Source organism: Ranitomeya variabilis, chromosome 4 (assembly GCF_051348905.1).
Source record: "Ranitomeya variabilis isolate aRanVar5 chromosome 4, aRanVar5.hap1, whole genome shotgun sequence".
Classification (NCBI taxonomy): Eukaryota; Metazoa; Chordata; class Amphibia; order Anura; family Dendrobatidae; genus Ranitomeya; species Ranitomeya variabilis.
The window spans coordinates 129,409,408-129,427,649 of NC_135235.1; the positions used below are offsets into that span (position 1 = coordinate 129,409,408).

The window sequence follows — 18,242 nt, forward strand, 5'->3', positions numbered from 1 at the left end:
TTTCGCAAAAAAATTATTTTAGCCTCAATTTTTTCATTTTCACATGGGCAACAGGATAAAATGGATCCTAAAATTTGTTGGACAATTTCTCCTGAGTACACAGATACCTCACATGTGGGGGTAAACCACTGTTTGGGCACATGGTAAGGCTCGGAAGGGAAGGAGCGCCATTTGACTTTTTGAATGAAAAATTATCTCCATCGCTAGCGGACACCATGTCAGGTTTGGAGAGCCCCCGTGTGCCTAAACATTGTAGCTCCCCCACAAGTGACCCCATTTTGGAAACTAGACCCCCCAAGGAACTTATCTAGATGCATAGTGAGCACTTAAAACCCCCAGGTGCTTCACAGAAGTTTATAACGCAGAGCCATGAAAATAAAAAAATATTTTTCTTTCCTAAAAAATGATCTTTTCGCAACAATTTTTTTATTTTCCCAAGGGTAATAGGAGAAATTGGACCCCAAATGTTGTTGTCCAGTTTGTCCTGAGTACGATGATACCCCATATGTGGGGGTAAACCACTGTTTGGGCGCACGGCAGGGCTCGGAAGGGAAGGCACGCCATTTGGCTTTTTGAATGGAAAATTAGCTTCAATCATTAGCGGACACCATGTCGCGTTTGGAGAGCCCCTGTGTGCCTAAACATTGGAGCTCCCGCACAAGTGACCCCATTTTGGAAACTAGACCTCCCAAGGAACTAATCTAGATTCATAGTGAGCACTTTGAACCCCCAAGTGCTTCACAGAAGTTTATAACGCAGAGCCATGAAAATAAAAAATAATTTTTCTTTTCTCAAAAATGATTTTGTAGCCCACAATTTTTTATTTTCCCAAGGGTAACAGGAGAAATTGGACCCCAAAAGTTGTTGTCCAGTTTCTCCTGAGTACGCTGATACCCCATATGTGGGGGTAAACCACTGTTTTGGCACACGTCGGGGTTTGGAAGGGAAGTAGTGACGTTTTGAAATGCAGACTTTGATGGAATGCTCTGCGGGCGTCACGTTGCGTTTGCAGAGCCCCTGATGTGCCTAAACAGTAGGAACTCCCCACAAGTGACCCCACTTTGGAAACTAGACCCCCAAGGGAACTTATCTAGATGTGTGGTGAGCACTTTGAACCCCCAAGTGCTTCACAGAAGTTTATAACGCAGAGCCGTGAAAATAATAAATGTGTTTTCTTTCCTCAAAAATATTTTTTTAGCCCAGAATGTTTTAATTTTCCCAAGGGTAACAGGAGAAATTTGACAACAAAAGTTGTTGTCCAGTTTCTCCTGAGTACGCCGATACCCCAGATGTGGGGGTAAACCACTGTTTGGGCACATGCCGGGGCTCGGAAGGGAAGTAGTGACGATTTGGAATGCAGACTTTGATGGAATGGTCTGCGGGCATCATGTTACGTTTGCAGAGCCCCTGATGTGCCTAAACAGTAGAAACCCCCCACAAGTGACCCCATTTTGGAAACTAGACCCCCCAAGGAACTTATCTAGATGTGTGGTGAGCACGTTCAACCCCCAAGTGCTTCACAGAAGTTTACAACGCAGAGCCGTGAAAATAAAAAATAATTGTTCTTTCCTCAAAAATTATGTTTTAGCAAGTAATTTTTTATTTTTGCAAGCATAACAGGAGAAATTGGACCCCAATAGTTGTTGCCCAGTTTGTCCTGAGTACGCTGGTACCCCATATGTGGGGGTAAACCACTGTTTGGGCGCACGTCGGGGCTTGGAAGGGAGGGAGCACCATTTGACTTTTTGAAAGCAAGATTGGCTGGAATCAATGGTGGTGCCATGTTGCGTTTGGAGACCCCTGATGTGCCCAAACAGTGGAAACCCCTCAATTCTAACTTCAACACTAACCCCAACACACCCCTAACCCTAATCCCAACTGTAGCCCTAACCCTAATCACAACCCTAACCCCAACACACCCGTAACCCTAATCACAACCCTAACCCTAATCCCAACCCTAACCCTAATCCCAACCCTAACCACAACTGTAACCCCAACACACTCCTAACCCTATCCGTAACCCTAACCACAAGCCTAATCTTAACCCTATTTCCAACCCTAGCCCTAATTCCAACTCTAACTCTAATTCCAACCCTAACCCTAAGGCTATGTGCCCACGTTGCGGATTCGTGTGAGATTTTTCCGCACGATTTTTGAAAGATCTGCAGGTAAAAGGCACTGTGTTTTACCTGCAGATTTACAGCGGATTTCCAGTGTTTTTTTGTGCGAATTTCACCTGCGGATTCCTATTGAGGAACCGGTGTAAAACGCTGCGGAAACCGCACAAAGAATTGACATGCTGCGGAAAATACAACGCAGCGTTTCCGCACGGAATTTTCCGCACCATGGGCACAGCGGATTTGGTTTTCCATAGGTGTATATGGTACTGTAAACCTGATGGAAAACTGCTACGAATTCGCAGCAGCCAATCCGCTGCGGATCCGCGGCCAATCCGCTGCGGATCCGCGGCCAATCCGCTGCGGATCCGCGGCCAAATCCGCACTGTGTGCACATGCCCTAACCCTAACCCTACCCCTAACCCTACCCCTAACCCAAGTTCTAACCCTAACCCTAGTGGAAAAAGAAAAAAAAAATATTTTCTTTTTTATTATTATTATTGTCCCTACCTATGGGGGTGATAAAGGGGGGGGGTCATTTACTATTTTTTTTATTTTGATCACTGTGAGGTTTTATCACAGTGATCCAAATGTACATGGAACGAATCTGCCGGCCGGCAGATTCGGCGGGCGCACTGCGCATGCGCCCGCCATCTTGGAAGATGGCGGCGCCCAGCGAGGAGACGTACGGACACCGGGAGGATCGGTAAGCATGAAGGGGTGGTGGGGGGGGGTGGATCGGAGCACGGGGGGGTGATCGGAGCACAGGGGGGGTGGATCCGAGCAAGGAGGGAGCGGACAGGAGGACGGGGGAGCGGACAGGAGGACGGGGGAGCGGGCAGGCGGACGGAGGGGACCGGACCCCATAACGGAGGACTGGGGGGGCGATCGGTGGCGGTAGGGGGCAGATCAGGTTTTCCAGCCATGGCCGATGATATTGCAGCATCGGCCATGGCTGGATTGTAATATTTCACCGTTTTTTTGGGTGAAATATTACAAATCGCTCTGATTGGCAGTTTCACTTTCAACAGCCAATCATAGCGATTGTAGCCACGAGGGGGTGAAGCCATCCCCCCTGGGCTGAAGCACCACTCCCCCTGTCCCTGCAGATCGGGTGAAATTGGAGTTAACCCTTTCACCCGATCTGCAGGGACGCGATCATTCCATGACGCATACGCTGCGTCACAGGTCGGATTGGCACCGACTTTCATGACGCAGCGTATGCGTCAAAGGTCGGGAAGGGGTTAAAAAGGATATATTATAAAGTTTCTTCTCAGAAAAATCCACCTTTTTCTCTGCCAGAACTGATCACTCATTCTCAATTGATGGGTAAAATTTATATTCAGTGAAGATTATTACATTACTGAGATTCTATATAGACCAAAGGGGGGCGGATAGCCACCTCTAGCTCCTCCCAATTCACCTTCTCCACTCTACATAAAATCTTGAGTAATAATTGAGAATAATCAGTCCTGGAGGATAAAGTAGCACATTTCTCTGATAAGATATATTATAAAGGTTGTTATTTTAACCCCTTCCCGACCTGTGACACAGCGTATGCGTCATGAAAGTCGGTGCCAATCCGACCTGTGACGCATATGCTGTGTCACAGAATGATCGCGTCCCTGCAGGTCGGGTGAAGGGGTTAACTCCCATTTTACCCGATCTGCAGAGACAGGGGGAGTGGTACTTCAGCCCAGGGGGGGTGGCTTCACCCCCTCGTGGCTACGATCGCTCTGATTGGCTGTTCAAAGTGAAACTGCCAATCAGAGCGATTTGTAATATTTCACCTATGAAAATGGTGAAATATTACAATCCAGCCATGGCCGATGCTGCAATAGCATCTGCCATGGCTGGAGACCCCGATCTGCCCCCACCCCACCCCACCCCACCGATCACCTCCCCAGTCGTCCTTTTTGCCCTGATCTCCGTTCCGCTCCCCTCCTCCCTCCTGTCGGCTCCCCCGGTCCTCCTGTCTGCTCCCCAGGTCCTCCGATCCCCCCCCCCCCGTGTTCCAATCCCATCCCCCCATACTTACCTAGCTCCGATGTCCCTCCCGGTGTCCGGCCGTCTTCTTCATGGGCGCCGCCATCTTGGAAAATGGCGGGCGCATGCGCAGTGCGCCCGCCGAATCTGCCAGCCGGCAGATTCGTTCCTGCACATTTTGGTCGCTGTGATAAGTTCTATCACAGCGATCAAAAAAAAAAAAAAAAAAATAGTAAATAAATCCCCCCCTTTATCACCCCCATAATAAAATATAGAAAATATAATTATTTTTATTGTTTTTCCATTAGGGGTACGGTTAGGGGTAGGGTTAGGGTTGCACTTAGGGTTGCACTTAGGGATGCACTTAGGGATGCACTTAGGGATGCACTTAGGGCTAGGGATGCACTTAGGGCTAGGGATGCACTTAGGGCTAGGGATGCACTTAGGGCTAGGGATGCACTTAGGGCTAGGGATGCACTTAGGGCTAGGGATGCACTTAGGGCTAGGGATGCACTTAGGGCTAGGGATGCACTTAGGGCTAGGGATGCACTTAGGGCTAGGGATGCACTTAGGGCTAGGGATGCACTTAGGGCTAGGGATGCACTTAGGGCTAGGGATGCACTTAGGGCTAGGGATGCACTTAGGGCTAGGGATGCACTTAGGGCTAGGGATGCACTTAGGGCTAGGGATGCACTTAGGGCTAGGGATGCACTTAGGGCTAGGGATGCACTTAGGGCTAGGGATGCACTTAGGGCTAGGGATGCACTTAGGGCTAGGGATGCACTTAGGGCTAGGGTTAGAATTAGGGTTAGAATTAGGGTTAGAATTAGGGTTAGAATTAGGCTATGTGCACACGGTGCGGATTTGGCTGCGGATCCGCAGCGGATTGGTCGCTGCGGATTCGTATCAGTTTTCCATCACGTTTACAGTACCACGTAAACCTATGGAAAACCAAATCCGCTGTGCCCATGGTGCGGAAAATACAGCGCGGAAACGCTGCGCTGTATTTTCCGCATGTCAATTCTTTGTGCAATTCCGCAGCGTTTTACACCTGCTCCATAATAGGAATCCGCAAGTGAAATCCACACAAAAAACACTGGAAATCCGCGGTAAATCTGCAGGTAAAGCGCAGTGCGTTTTACCTGCAGATTTTTAAAAAACTGCGGAAAAATCCACACAAATCCGCAACGTGAGCACATAGCCTTAGGGTTAGGGTTGGAATTAGGGGTAAGACTAGGGTTAGGGGTGTGTTGGGGTTAGGGTTGTGGTTAGGGTTGGGATTAGAGTTAGGGGTGTGTTGGGGTTGTGTTGGAGTTAGAATTGAGGGGTTTCCACTTTTTAGGCACATCAGGGGGTCTCCAAACGCGACACGGCGCCACCATTGATTCCAGCCAATCTTGCGTTGAAAAAGTAAAATGGTGCTCTCTCCCTTCCGAGCCCCGACGTGTGCCCAAACAGTGGTTTACCCCCACATATGGGGTACCAGCGTACTCAGAAGAAACTGATCAACAACTTTTGGGGTCCAATTTCTCCTGTAACCCTTGGGAAAATAAAAAATTGCGGGCTAAAAAATTATTTTTGAGGAAAGAAAAATGATTTTTTATTTTCACGGCTCTGCGTTATAAACTTCTGTGAAGCACTTGGGGGTTCAAAGTGCTCACCACACATCTAGATAAGTTCCCTTGGGGGTTTAGTTTCCAAAATGGGGTCACTTGTGGGGGGTTTCTACAGTTTAGGCACATCAGGGGCTCTGCAAACGCAACGTGACGCCCGCAGAGCATTCCATCAAAGTCTGCATTTCAAAACATCACTACTTCACTTCCAAGCCCCGGCATGTGCCCAAACAGTGGTTTACCCCCACATATGGGGTATCAGCATACTCAGGAGAAACTGGACAACAACTCTTGGGGTCAAATTTCCCCTGTTACCCTTTGGAAAATACAAAATTCAGGGCTAAAAAAAATTTTTTGAGAAAAGAAAAATTATTTTTTATTTTCATGGCTCTGCGTTATAAACTTCTGTGAAGCACTTGGGGGTTCAAAGTGCTCACCACACATCTAGATTAGTTCCTTGGGAGGTCTAGTTTCCAAAATGGGGTCACTTATGGGGAAGCTCCAATGTTTAGGCACACAGGGGCTCTCCAAACGCGACATGGTGTCCGCTAATGATTGGAGCTAATTTTCCATTCAAAAAGCCAAATGGCGTGCCTTCCCTTCCAAGCCCTGCCGTGCACCCAAACAGTGGTTTACCCCCACATATGGGGTATCATCGTACTCAGGACAAACTGGACAACAACATTTGGGGTCCAATTTCTCCTGTTACCCTTGGGAAAATAAAAAATTCTGGGCTAAAAATCATTTTTGAGGAAAGAAAAATTATTTTTTTATTTTCACGGCTCTGCGTTATAAACTTCTGTGAAGCACTTGTTGGTTTAAAGTGCTCACTATGCATCTAGATAAGTTCCTTGGGGGGTCTAGTTTCCAAAATGGGGTCACTTGGTTTACCCCCACATATGAGGTATCGGCGTACTCAGGAGAAATTGCCCAACAAATTTTAGGATCCATTTTATCCTGTCACCCATGTGAAAATTAAAAAAATGAGGCTAAAATAATTTTTTTGTGAAAAAAAAGTACTTTTTCATTTTTACGGATCAATTTGTGAAGCACCTGAGGGTTTAAAGTGCTCACTATGCATCTAGATAAGTTCCTTGGGGGGTCTCCTTTCCAAAATGGGGTCACTTGTGGGGAAGCTCCAATGTTTAGGCACACAGGGGCTCTCCAAACGCGACATGGTGTCCGCTAACAATGGAGATAATTTTTCATTCAAAAAGTCAAATGGCGCTCCTTCCCTTCCGAGCCTTACCATGTGCCCAAACAGTGGTTTACCCCCACATGTGAGGTATCAGTGTACTCAGGAGAAATTGCCCAACAAATTTTAGGATCCATTTTATCCTGTTGCCCATGTGAAAATTAAAAAATTGAGGCTAAAATAATTTGTGTGTGAAAAAAAAGTACTTTTTCATTTTTACGGATCAATTTGTGAAGCACCTGGGGGTTTAAAGTGCTCACTATGCATCTAGATAAGTTCCTTGGGGCTTCTAGTTTCCAAAATGGGGTCACTTGTGGGGGAGCTCCAATGTTTAGGCACACGGGGGCTCTCCAAACGCGACATGGTGTCCGCTAAAGATTGGAGCCAATTTTTCATTCAAAAAGTCAAATGGCGCTCCTTCCCTTCCGAGTTCTGCCGTGCGCCCAAACAGTGGTTTACCCCCACATATGAGGTATCAGCGTACTCAGAACAAATTGGACAACAACTTTCGTGGTCCAGTTTCTCCTTTTACCCTTGGGAAAATAAAAAAATTGTTGCTAAAAGATAATTTTTGTGACTAAAAAGTGAAATGTTCATTTTTTCCTTCCATGTTGCTTCTGCTGCTGTGAAACACCTGAAGGGTTAATAAACTTCTTGAATGTGGTTTTGAGCACCTTGAGGGGTGCAGTTTTTAGAATGGTGTCACTTTTGGGTATTTTCAGCCATATAGAACCCTCAAATTGACTTCAAATGTGAGGTGGTCCCTAAAAAAAATGGTTTTGTAAATTTTGTTGTAAAAATGAGAAATCACTGGTCAAATTTTAACCCTTATAACTTCCTAGCAAAAAAAAATGTTGTTTCCAAAATTGTGCTGATGTAAAGTAGACATGTGGGAAATGTTATTTATTAACTATTTTGTGTCACATAACTCTCTGGTTTAACAGAATAAAAATTCAAAATGTGAAAATTGCAAAATTTTCAAAATTTTCGCCAAATTTCCATTTTTTTCACAAATAAACGCAGAAATTATCGACCTAAATTTACCACTAACATGAAGCCCAATATGTCACGAAAAAACAATCTCAGAATCGCTAGGATCCGTTGAAGCGTTCCCAAGTTATTACATCATAAAGGGACACTGGTCAGAATTGCAAAAAACGGCAAGGTCATTAAGGCCAAAATAGGCTGGGTCATGAAGGGGTTAAATGTGTACTATTGATTTACAAAATAAAAATTAAAACTATTTTATTGAGGAAACAAAGGGTGAGATACAATATACATTCAGCAAATTAACACGTTTTGATGTGTAATAAGTCATTACCAGGAACAAATGGTAAACCTACTACTATGTACTAAATAACAGTATAAAAGATATTGTAGAACAGATATGGAGAACTTGAACAGGTAATATTTCAAAACAAACCTTAGTGTGTTCTGGAAACAAACAGAAAATGTAACTAAATAAACGAAGTTAAACAGTGGTCATTACTGCCTGTACAATTTTATATAGTGAGATACGCTGATAAAGGGTAGGTTCGAAGACCACAAAGAAGAAATTGTGGCCACAGAAGCCCCCCTGCCTCTCTCCCCCAGGTCAACAACACCCCACAGTCTGTTACACTTGTATAAAAGTGAACCCTGTCATGCAATTCATGCTGCCTCAGCCATGGGAGATACATTGATCTCTGACCCGCTCCGGCATTTTAGAGAAATATATAGCTTGAAGATCTGTCTGATGACCAATGGGAGACAAGAGACTAACCATGCGCCCCCACCGGCCCACTTTTCCCAGCATTCCTTCAGGCGATTAACAGGTTTCTCTCATTAGCAGGCTGATTCATGCCAGGTGGAGGATACGCTATGTAGCTTATGAAAGGTGGTCAAATCACACTAGCAAAACCTTAAAATACTCACCAGTGCTAGTTCGGACCCGCATAACCGCATCAAAACCAATATCTTTTTGGGCATCTCTACGGAGATCATTCAAAAACCTCTCCTTATCACTTTCCATCTGTCATAAAAAAAGTAATAATTTTATAAACATTGCTCAGATAGAGGTCTACTTTTTTTTCCAAGAGAAATCTTCATAAAGTGCATCAGAGATGGAACAAGGAAGGACAAACTGGCATTTTACTGATTAAAACACTATGTTAAATACACTGTACACATTAAAGTGATTACCTGAAAGAACGTGTACTTGTAAATGGAGCCTCCAGTTTGGTATGGAACAACACCAAGTGTGGCCACATCAACGTACTGGTTTGGAAAAAGGAAGAGGTCCACACAGCAGCCCTGCGCTACACAATCCTTTGCCAGATTGTTATAGAACGCTGTTTGAGGTTGGAATAAGGTCTACGGAAAAAGGCAATAAAAAGTAAGATCAGAAACGCATTTCATTTTTAAACCAAGCCCTAAAATTTTGCTAATTTGAGAACTAAAAGGTAGAAAAGTTTACTATTTAGTATATATCTGACCCATAAATCCTTAATCAGAATTCCTGCTATTAAACATTCAGTAATTCAGGAAGTATATTGTAATAACCTGAGAAAACAGCAAAATAATAAATAATGATTTTGCCCAGAAAGAAACCAAATTGGATAATTAGGAAATTCCTTTAAAGGGAACCTGTCAGCAGGATTGTGCACAGTAATAGACAGACAGTGTCAGGTTGGCGTCGAAATACTGATTACAATGATACCTTTGTTGACTAAATCCGTCTTGCTCATGGGGGGAGTCAACATATGGTGCTCCGATTAGGTATTCATCAGTATGGGCTTCTGACAGGTCACTGATCTGCGAGATATATTATATATATATATATATACATATATATATATATATATATATATATATATATATATATATATATATATATATATATATACATATACATATACATACACACACATATATATATTTTTTTTCTTTTGAAAAAGGAAAAACAAAAGGAAAACAAAAAAAAAAAACCCTTCAGCAGGCAGGATTCAGCTCCTGCGCTGGAGCATGATCACATGTAGAATGTGCATATAACTCTTATTTTATGCTATAAATTCATAAAAATGGTCTCAAAATGGCGCCTGCGCAGTAGCAGCTATCGTCGATCCAATAGATGCTACTGCGCAGGCAACGTCATCTTGCTTGAGGGAAAAAAAAACAAAACAGGATTTTTGGTTGCTTAGCGTAAAATCTGTTTCTCGGAGCCTTCATTGGGGGACACAGGAACCGTGGGTGTATGCTGCTGCCACTAGGAGGCTGACACTATGCACAAAAAAAAGTTAGCTCCTCCTCTGCAGTGTACACCCCACCGACTGGCATTATGCACTTCAGTTAGTGAGAAAGCAGTAGGAGAAAAACAATAAGGTTGAAATAACAACCACAAACATGAGAACTGTAAATATGAGAACAGTCATAGAACATAGAACCACAGAAACTGAATAACATGGGAGGGTGCTGTGTCCCCCAATGAAGGCTCCGAGAAACAGATTTTACGGTAAGCAACCAAAAATCCTGTTTTCTCCATCGCCTCTCATTGGGGGACACAGTAACCATGGGACGTCCCAAAGCAGTCCCTGGGGTGGGAAAAACAGACTTCCATCAGGTCAGAGGACTCACCACTGCCGCCTGCAAGATCCTTCTGCATAGGCTGGCTTCCGCCGAAGCGTAGGTATGGACCTTGTAAAACTTGGCGAACGTGTGGATGGAAGACCAGGTTGCCGCTTTGCAAAGCTGTAGTGCTGAAGCCCTGTGGTGTACCACCCAGGAAGCGCCGACTGCCCGGGTAGAGTGAGCCTTTATCCCAGGAGGGGGCACTCTGTTCTTAACCCGGTAAGCCTCCAAAATTGCAGTTCTGATCCAGTGAGCAATAGTTATCCTGGTGGATAACTAAGAAAGGAGGTCGGCAAGAAAGGGCCGCCAACTCGGAAACGCGGCAGATAGAAGTGATGGCCACAAGAAAGGCCACTTTCCAAGATAGAACTGACAGGGAAACCTCCCTGAGAGACTCAAAGGGGGAAACCCTCAGAACGTCCAGCACAAGATTTAAATCCCATGACTCCACAGGGGCCCTGTATGGAGGGACAGCATGGGCTACTCCTTGAAGGAAGGTCTTAACCTGTGGCCGAGAAGATAACGTCTTCTGAAAAAGGATGGAGAGCACAGAAACCTTGCCCTTTAGGGAACTAAGAGCAAGGCCCGACTCCAGTCCTGCCTGAAGGAAAGCCAAAATGGAATGCAAGGAAAAGAACATAGGTGAAACGCGATTGGACTCGCACCAACGGAAGAAAGCCTTCCAGGTACGATAGTAGATCCTGGAAGACGAAGGCTTTCTAGCCTGGATCATAGTGTGAATCACCCGGTCCGAAAGGCTGGACGCTCTTAGAACTGCGGTCTCAACAGCCATGCCGTTAAACTGAGCGACCGAGAATTCGGGTGGTAGATCGGACCCTGAGACAGCAGATCGGGTCTGTCTGGAAGGCGCCAGGGGGCGTCCGGGAGAAGATTGACGATCTCTGCAAACCAAGATCTCCTGGGCCTATTCGGGGCGATCAGAATGACCGGCACCCCTTCCGCCTTGATCTTTTTCAACAGCTTGGGAGGCAAGGGAAGGGGTGGAAACAGATAGTGGAGCACGAACTGCGACCAAGGAATGGCCAGAGCGGCGACGCACACTGCGAGAGGGTCGCGAGACTTGGAGACGAACCGAGGGACCTTTCTGTTCATTCGGGAAGCCGTGAGGTCCACGTCCGGAGTCCCCCATCGAAGACAAATCTGATGGAAGACCTCATGATGCAAGGACCATTCCCCTGCCGCGAGGCCCTCGCGGCTGAGGAAGTTGGCGGCCCAATTGTCCACGCCGGGGATATGCACCGCGGTTATCACCGAAACTGTTGCCTCTGCCCAGAGGAGGCTCTTTGATACCTCGGCCAAGGCCAAGGAGCTCCAGGTCCCCCCCGATGGTTGACATATGCCGCAGCTGTGGCATTGTCCGTCTGGATTCGGATTGGTAGACCCCTGAGAATCCTTTCCCAGTGATGAAGGGACAGAAAGATGGCCCAAATCTCGAGGACGTTGATCGGCAGAGAAGACTCCTGCGCCAACGACCCTGAACAGTCAGGTGACGAAACACCGCACCCCAGCAGAGAAGGCTGGAGTCAGTCGTCACCACCTGCCAGTGAACTGGAAGGAAGGACCTGCCCTTGGAGAGGAGAGGTGACGTCAGCCACCAGTTGAGAGACCGCTTGACCCGGGGAGAGAGTCGAAACAGACGATCCAGGGAGAAGACAGTCCTGTCCCACTGTGATAGGATGGCCTGCTGAAGAGACCACGAGTGAAATTGGGCGAAGGGAATCGCTTCCAATGTTGCAACCATCCTTCCCAGAACCTTCATGGCCGATCGGAAGGAGGGAAGCCGAGGACCCTGGAGCAAGCAAACTTCCCGATGAAGGATGGATTTCTTGTCTTCGGGAAGGAAGACTTTGGTCTGACGAGTGTCAAAGAGCATGCCCAGAAAAACTAGGCGCTGAGAAGGGACAAGACAGGATTTCTTCCTGTTGACAAGCCACCCGAAACGGGCTAGAGTGTCGAGGACGATGGACAGGCTTTCGTGAGCCTGAGAAAAAGACGGAGCCTTGATGAGGATGTCGTCGAGGTATGGAAAAAGTACCATGCCCCTGACCCTCAAGATGGCTATCAGAGCTGCCATGATCTTCGTGAAAACCCTGGGAGCGGTTGCGAGACCGAACGGCAGGGCGACAAACTGAACATACTCCTGAAGTACTGCAAAACACAGGAATCTGTGATGTCCCGGGACATGGAGGTAGGCGTCCTGGATGTCTATGGAGCACAGAAATTCCTGAGCCTCCATGGAAGCAATTACTGAACGAAGGGATTCCATCCTGAAAGGTCTCAGACAAACTCTCCTGTTCAGCAATTTGAGATCCAGAATGGGACGAACTTTGCCGTCTTATTTCGGTACCACAAAATGATTTGAATAGAAACCTGTGAACCGTTCTCTCTCTGGGACGGGAACGATTATCCCGGATTTGAGGAGAGAAGCGATGGCTGTGAAGAAACCCGGAACCGAGGCGGGGTCTCTTGGAGGTCGGGATTCGAAGAAGCGATCCCGGGGTCGTGAAACGAACTCTATTTTGTATCCCGAGGATACAACTTTCCTGACCCATGCGTCCTCTACTGAGGAGATCCAGACGTCTCTGAAGAAGAGACGGCCGCCCTGCCTGAGAAGAGGGCTGGGATCTTGTGGTGAGTCATGCCGAGGTGGATCTTCCAGTCCTAGACCTGGAGGATCTACCCTGGGAGTAGCGAGGGCACCAGGAAGGAGTGGGTCTAAATAATACCTTCTTCTCTTGACGTGCTTGCGGCCTCTGCTGTTGGGAAAAGGAATCTGACGCCGCGAAACGGCTGAAATTGCTGCCTAGGAGGAGGGCGACAAGGTTTAGACTAGGGAAGAAGTGAACTTGTGTCCCCGGTGGTGTCCTTAATGATTTGGTCCAGCTTAGAACCAAAGAAACGTGAACCCTGAAAAGGCAGAATGGTAAGGAACTTCTTTGAAGACAAGTCCGCCTGCCAGGCCTTGAGCCAAACGGTCCAACGGATGGCAACAGCATTGCTGGACGCCTGAGCCGCACAAGATGTGGCATCCAGGGAAGCGGAGACCAGGTATTCTCCCGCATATTCTGGTTGGCAAGCTCCGCCAGCTGTCCAGGAGAAGCCCCGTCCAAGATACCTCGACGGAGTTGTTTGGCCCATGTGGATATGGATTTTGAAACCCAAGTGGAAGCAAAAGCCAGACAGAGTAGCTGCAGCTGCTTCAAAGGCTGACTTCACAAAGGATTCTATGACTATCATTAGAATCCTTCAGAGGTGCTCTGCCGGACAGCGGAAGGACCGTGTTGGTGGACAGCCTGGAAACTGGAGGATCCACCGAGGGAGAAACAGTCCATTTGGCGGTAAGCTCTGGCGAAAAAGGATATAAAACGCCAAGGCGCTTTCCCCTCTGAAAAAGTCTGGTTGGATTCTCTCTTTCTCTAGTCATGATCTCCTCGAATTCAGGGTGAGGAGCGAAAAACTTGGAAGGTGGTTTAGACCGTCTAAATGAAACCGCCTGGTCCCTCCGGAAAATCTGAAAAGGAACGACGCACAAGGAGGTAGATAAGGGTCTAATGAAAGACCTGTGTCCACCTCCTACTGACACGAAGCTAAACTGAAGTGCATAATGCCACTCGGTGGGGTGTACACTGCAGAGGAGGAGCTAACTTTTTTTGTGCACAGTGTCAGCCTTCCAGTGGCAGCAGCATACACCCATGGTTCCTGTGTCCCCCAATGAGAGGCGATAGAGAAAAATTGTCTCCACTAAGATGGCGCCGGCCGCGCCTGCGCAGTAGCATTTATCTGCGATCCGATAAGATGCTATTGCGTAGGCGGCGCAATCTTGGAGGAGGCAACTTATTTTTCTCTCTAGAAGAAATATTCATTATGTAAAATAGGGGGCCGGTCAGTGAGGGAGCAGTGACCTGTCAGCAGGCTGCATTATGAATACCTAATCAGAGCACCACATGAAGACCCCCCACAGGCCTCCCCGGAGCACAGGCATATCATTAACTCAAAACTGAAAATAAAGATTAAAGAAGAACCACAAGACGTATTTCATCAACCCAGGTATCATTGTAATCAGTATAACTGCACCAACCTGACACTGTCTGCAGGTTACTGTGCACAATCTTGCTGACAGGTTCCCTTTAAGGTCATGTTCCCATGTAGCATAAATGCTGCGTTTAACTGCTCAAGCACAGTGGATGTGATTTTATGAAAACTCATGCATATTGTGGGGTTGATTCATCAAGAATTGTATAGACTGGAGTAGTGCATGCTCATGCTAGACCAGTCTTGCTGGAGTAGAAGGCACTGAATTCATTAAGAATCTGAGTGACGTGCACAGCGCCAGAAATGCTGCTATTGTCAGAGACTGATGGAGCATTTCTAGCATAAGACAACGACAATTCATGAATTTGAAGGTGGGTGCGGCAACGCTCCCATCCAATTTGACACAGCTGATTCAGGCTGGTGTGAAAACACCAAAAGAATTGCTGTCATGTGCCAGGAAAGTTGTGGGCTCAGCGCCGGAGCCCATGTCAAAGGGCGAGACACGACCTATGATACACCTATACGTCATGTCGTGAATTGGTTAATAAATGTATATGAATCGCCGTAATACATACATATATATATCTATATCAAATATGCACACACCGATTCATATATGTTTATAAAAATTATATGTGAATCAATTAATACATTTTATATATACATGCTATGTGCAAAAAGAAAAAAAAAGAGCATGAACCGCACATCCCAAAATCATACGTTGATCTAAAGCCGCTAGGCAAAAATTTAAATACTGAACATGAGGTTTTCAGTTTAACATTCTGATCAGACTGTATGAAGCCCACTGCCCCTTCACGGCAAACCTCGTAGTGGGTCCTAACGCCCTAACGGAGCGGAGCCGTGCGGCGACCACCGCCGCAGCGGCCATGCACCAGCAGGGCGGACGGCCTGTTGCCCCACAGCACCCATGCTGCGAGACTGAGCTCCCAAGACTCCAGACCGCGCCGCCCCACCAGCACAAAGCCACAGCAACAATGGCCGCCACACAGCACCAGCACCAAAATGAAGGGAGCATTTCAACTCACCTTCCTCCAGCTCTTCAGTGAGAGCCAAAATGGGCTAGACCCCTTACTTTGCAGTCTCCTGCTAATTAAAATCACCTGAGCCAAATGGGAGGAGTGCTGGTCCAAAAAAAGAGACAAGTACATGCTATGTGCAAAAAGAAAAAAAAAGAGCATGAACCGCACATCCCAAAATCATACGTTGATCTAAAGCCGCTAGGCAAAAATTTAAATACTGAACATGAGGTTTTCAGTTTAACATTCTGATCAGACTGTATGAAGCCCACTGCCCCTTCACGGCAAACCTCGTAGTGGGTCCTAACGCCCTAACGGAGCGGAGCCGTGCGGCGACCACCGCCGCAGCGGCCATGCACCAGCAGGGCGGACGGCCTGTTGCCCCACAGCACCCATGCTGCGAGACTGAGCTCCCAAGACTCCAGACCGCGCCGCCCCACCAGCACAAAGCCACAGCAACAATGGCCGCCACACAGCACCAGCACCAAAATGAAGGGAGCATTTCAACTCACCTTCCTCCAGCTCTTCAGTGAGAGCCAAAATGGGCTAGACCCCTTACTTTGCAGTCTCCTGCTAATTAAAATCACCTGAGCCAAATGGGAGGAGTGCTGGTCCAAAAAAAGAGACAAGTACATGCTATGTGCAAAAAGAAAAAAAAAGAGCATGAACCGCACATCCCAAAATCATACGTTGATCTAAAGCCGCTAGGCAAAAATTTAAATACTGAACATGAGGTTTTCAGTTTAACATTCTGATCAGACTGTATGAAGCCCACTGCCCCTTCACGGCAAACCTCGTAGTGGGTCCTAACGCCCTAACGGAGCGGAGCCGTGCGGCGACCACCGCCGCAGCGGCCATGCACCAGCAGGGCGGACGGCCTGTTGCCCCACAGCACCCATGCTGCGAGACTGAGCTCCCAAGACTCCAGACCGCGCCGCCCCACCAGCACAAAGCCACAGCAACAATGGCCGCCACACAGCACCAGCACCAAAATGAAGGGAGCATTTCAACTCACCTTCCTCCAGCTCTTCAGTGAGAGCCAAAATGGGCTAGACCCCTTACTTTGCAGTCTCCTGCTAATTAAAATCACCTGAGCCAAATGGGAGGAGTGCTGGTCCAAAAAAAGAGACAAGTACATGCTATGTGCAAAAAGAAAAAAAAAGAGCATGAACCGCACATCCCAAAATCATACGTTGATCTAAAGCCGCTAGGCAAAAATTTAAATACTGAACATGAGGTTTTCAGTTTAACATTCTGATCAGACTGTATGAAGCCCACTGCCCCTTCACGGCAAACCTCGTAGTGGGTCCTAACGCCCTAACGGAGCGGAGCCGTGCGGCGACCACCGCCGCAGCGGCCATGCACCAGCAGGGCGGACGGCCTGTTGCCCCACAGCACCCATGCTGCGAGACTGAGCTCCCAAGACTCCAGACCGCGCCGCCCCACCAGCACAAAGCCACAGCAACAATGGCCGCCACACAGCACCAGCACCAAAATGAAGGGAGCATTTCAACTCACCTTCCTCCAGCTCTTCAGTGAGAGCCAAAATGGGCTAGACCCCTTACTTTGCAGTCTCCTGCTAATTAAAATCACCTGAGCCAAATGGGAGGAGTGCTGGTCCAAAAAAAGAGACAAGTACATGCTATGTGCAAAAAGAAAAAAAAAAGAGAGCATGAACCGCACATCCCAAAATCATACGTTGATCTAAAGCCGCTAGGCAAAAATTTAAATACTGAACATGAGGTTTTCAGTTTAACATTCTGATCAGACTGTATGAAGCCCACTGCCCCTTCACGGCAAACCTCGTAGTGGGTCCTAACGCCCTAACGGAGCGGAGCCGTGCGGCGACCACCGCCGCAGCGGCCATGCACCAGCAGGGCGGACGGCCTGTTGCCCCACAGCACCCATGCTGCGAGACTGAGCTCCCAAGACTCCAGACCGCGCCGCCCCACCAGCACAAAGCCACAGCAACAATGGCCGCCACACAGCACCAGCACCAAAATGAAGGGAGCATTTCAACTCACCTTCCTCCAGCTCTTCAGTGAGAGCCAAAATGGGCTAGACCCCTTACTTTGCAGTCTCCTGCTAATTAAAATCACCTGAGCCAAATGGGAGGAGTGCTGGTCCAAAAAAAGAGACAAGTACATGCTATGTGCAAAAAGAAAAAAAAAAGAGCATGAACCGCACATCCCAAAATCATACGTTGATCTAAAGCCGCTAGGCAAAAATTTAAATACTGAACATGAGGTTTTCAGTTTAACATTCTGATCAGACTGTATGAAGCCCACTGCCCCTTCACGGCAAACCTCGTAGTGGGTCCTAACGCCCTAACGGAGCGGAGCCGTGCGGCGACCACCGCCGCAGCGGCCATGCACCAGCAGGGCGGACGGCCTGTTGCCCCACAGCACCCATGCTGCGAGACTGAGCTCCCAAGACTCCAGACCGCGCCGCCCCACCAGCACAAAGCCACAGCAACAATGGCCGCCACACAGCACCAGCACCAAAATGAAGGGAGCATTTCAACTCACCTTCCTCCAGCTCTTCAGTGAGAGCCAAAATGGGCTAGACCCCTTACTTTGCAGTCTCCTGCTAATTAAAATCACCTGGGCGTTAGGACCCACTACGAGGTTTGCCG

At 47.5% G+C, this 18,242-nt stretch overlaps 1 protein-coding gene across 4 annotated transcripts in view; it reads right to left on the reverse strand.

Moving 5' to 3' along the window:
• The window catches only part of SEC24C (SEC24 homolog C, COPII component), a 113,334-nt gene that overhangs the window by 28,390 nt on the left and 66,702 nt on the right, over nucleotides 1-18,242 (reverse strand). For all 4 annotated transcript variants that reach the window (XM_077259257.1, XM_077259255.1, XM_077259256.1 and 1 more), the window contains 2 exons: nucleotides 9,093-9,263; nucleotides 8,826-8,922 (listed from right to left, as the gene is read on the reverse strand). In XM_077259257.1, the coding sequence (XP_077115372.1) occupies nucleotides 8,826-8,922; nucleotides 9,093-9,263 (268 nt within the window). The remainder of the gene's footprint in view (nucleotides 1-8,825; nucleotides 8,923-9,092; nucleotides 9,264-18,242) is intronic.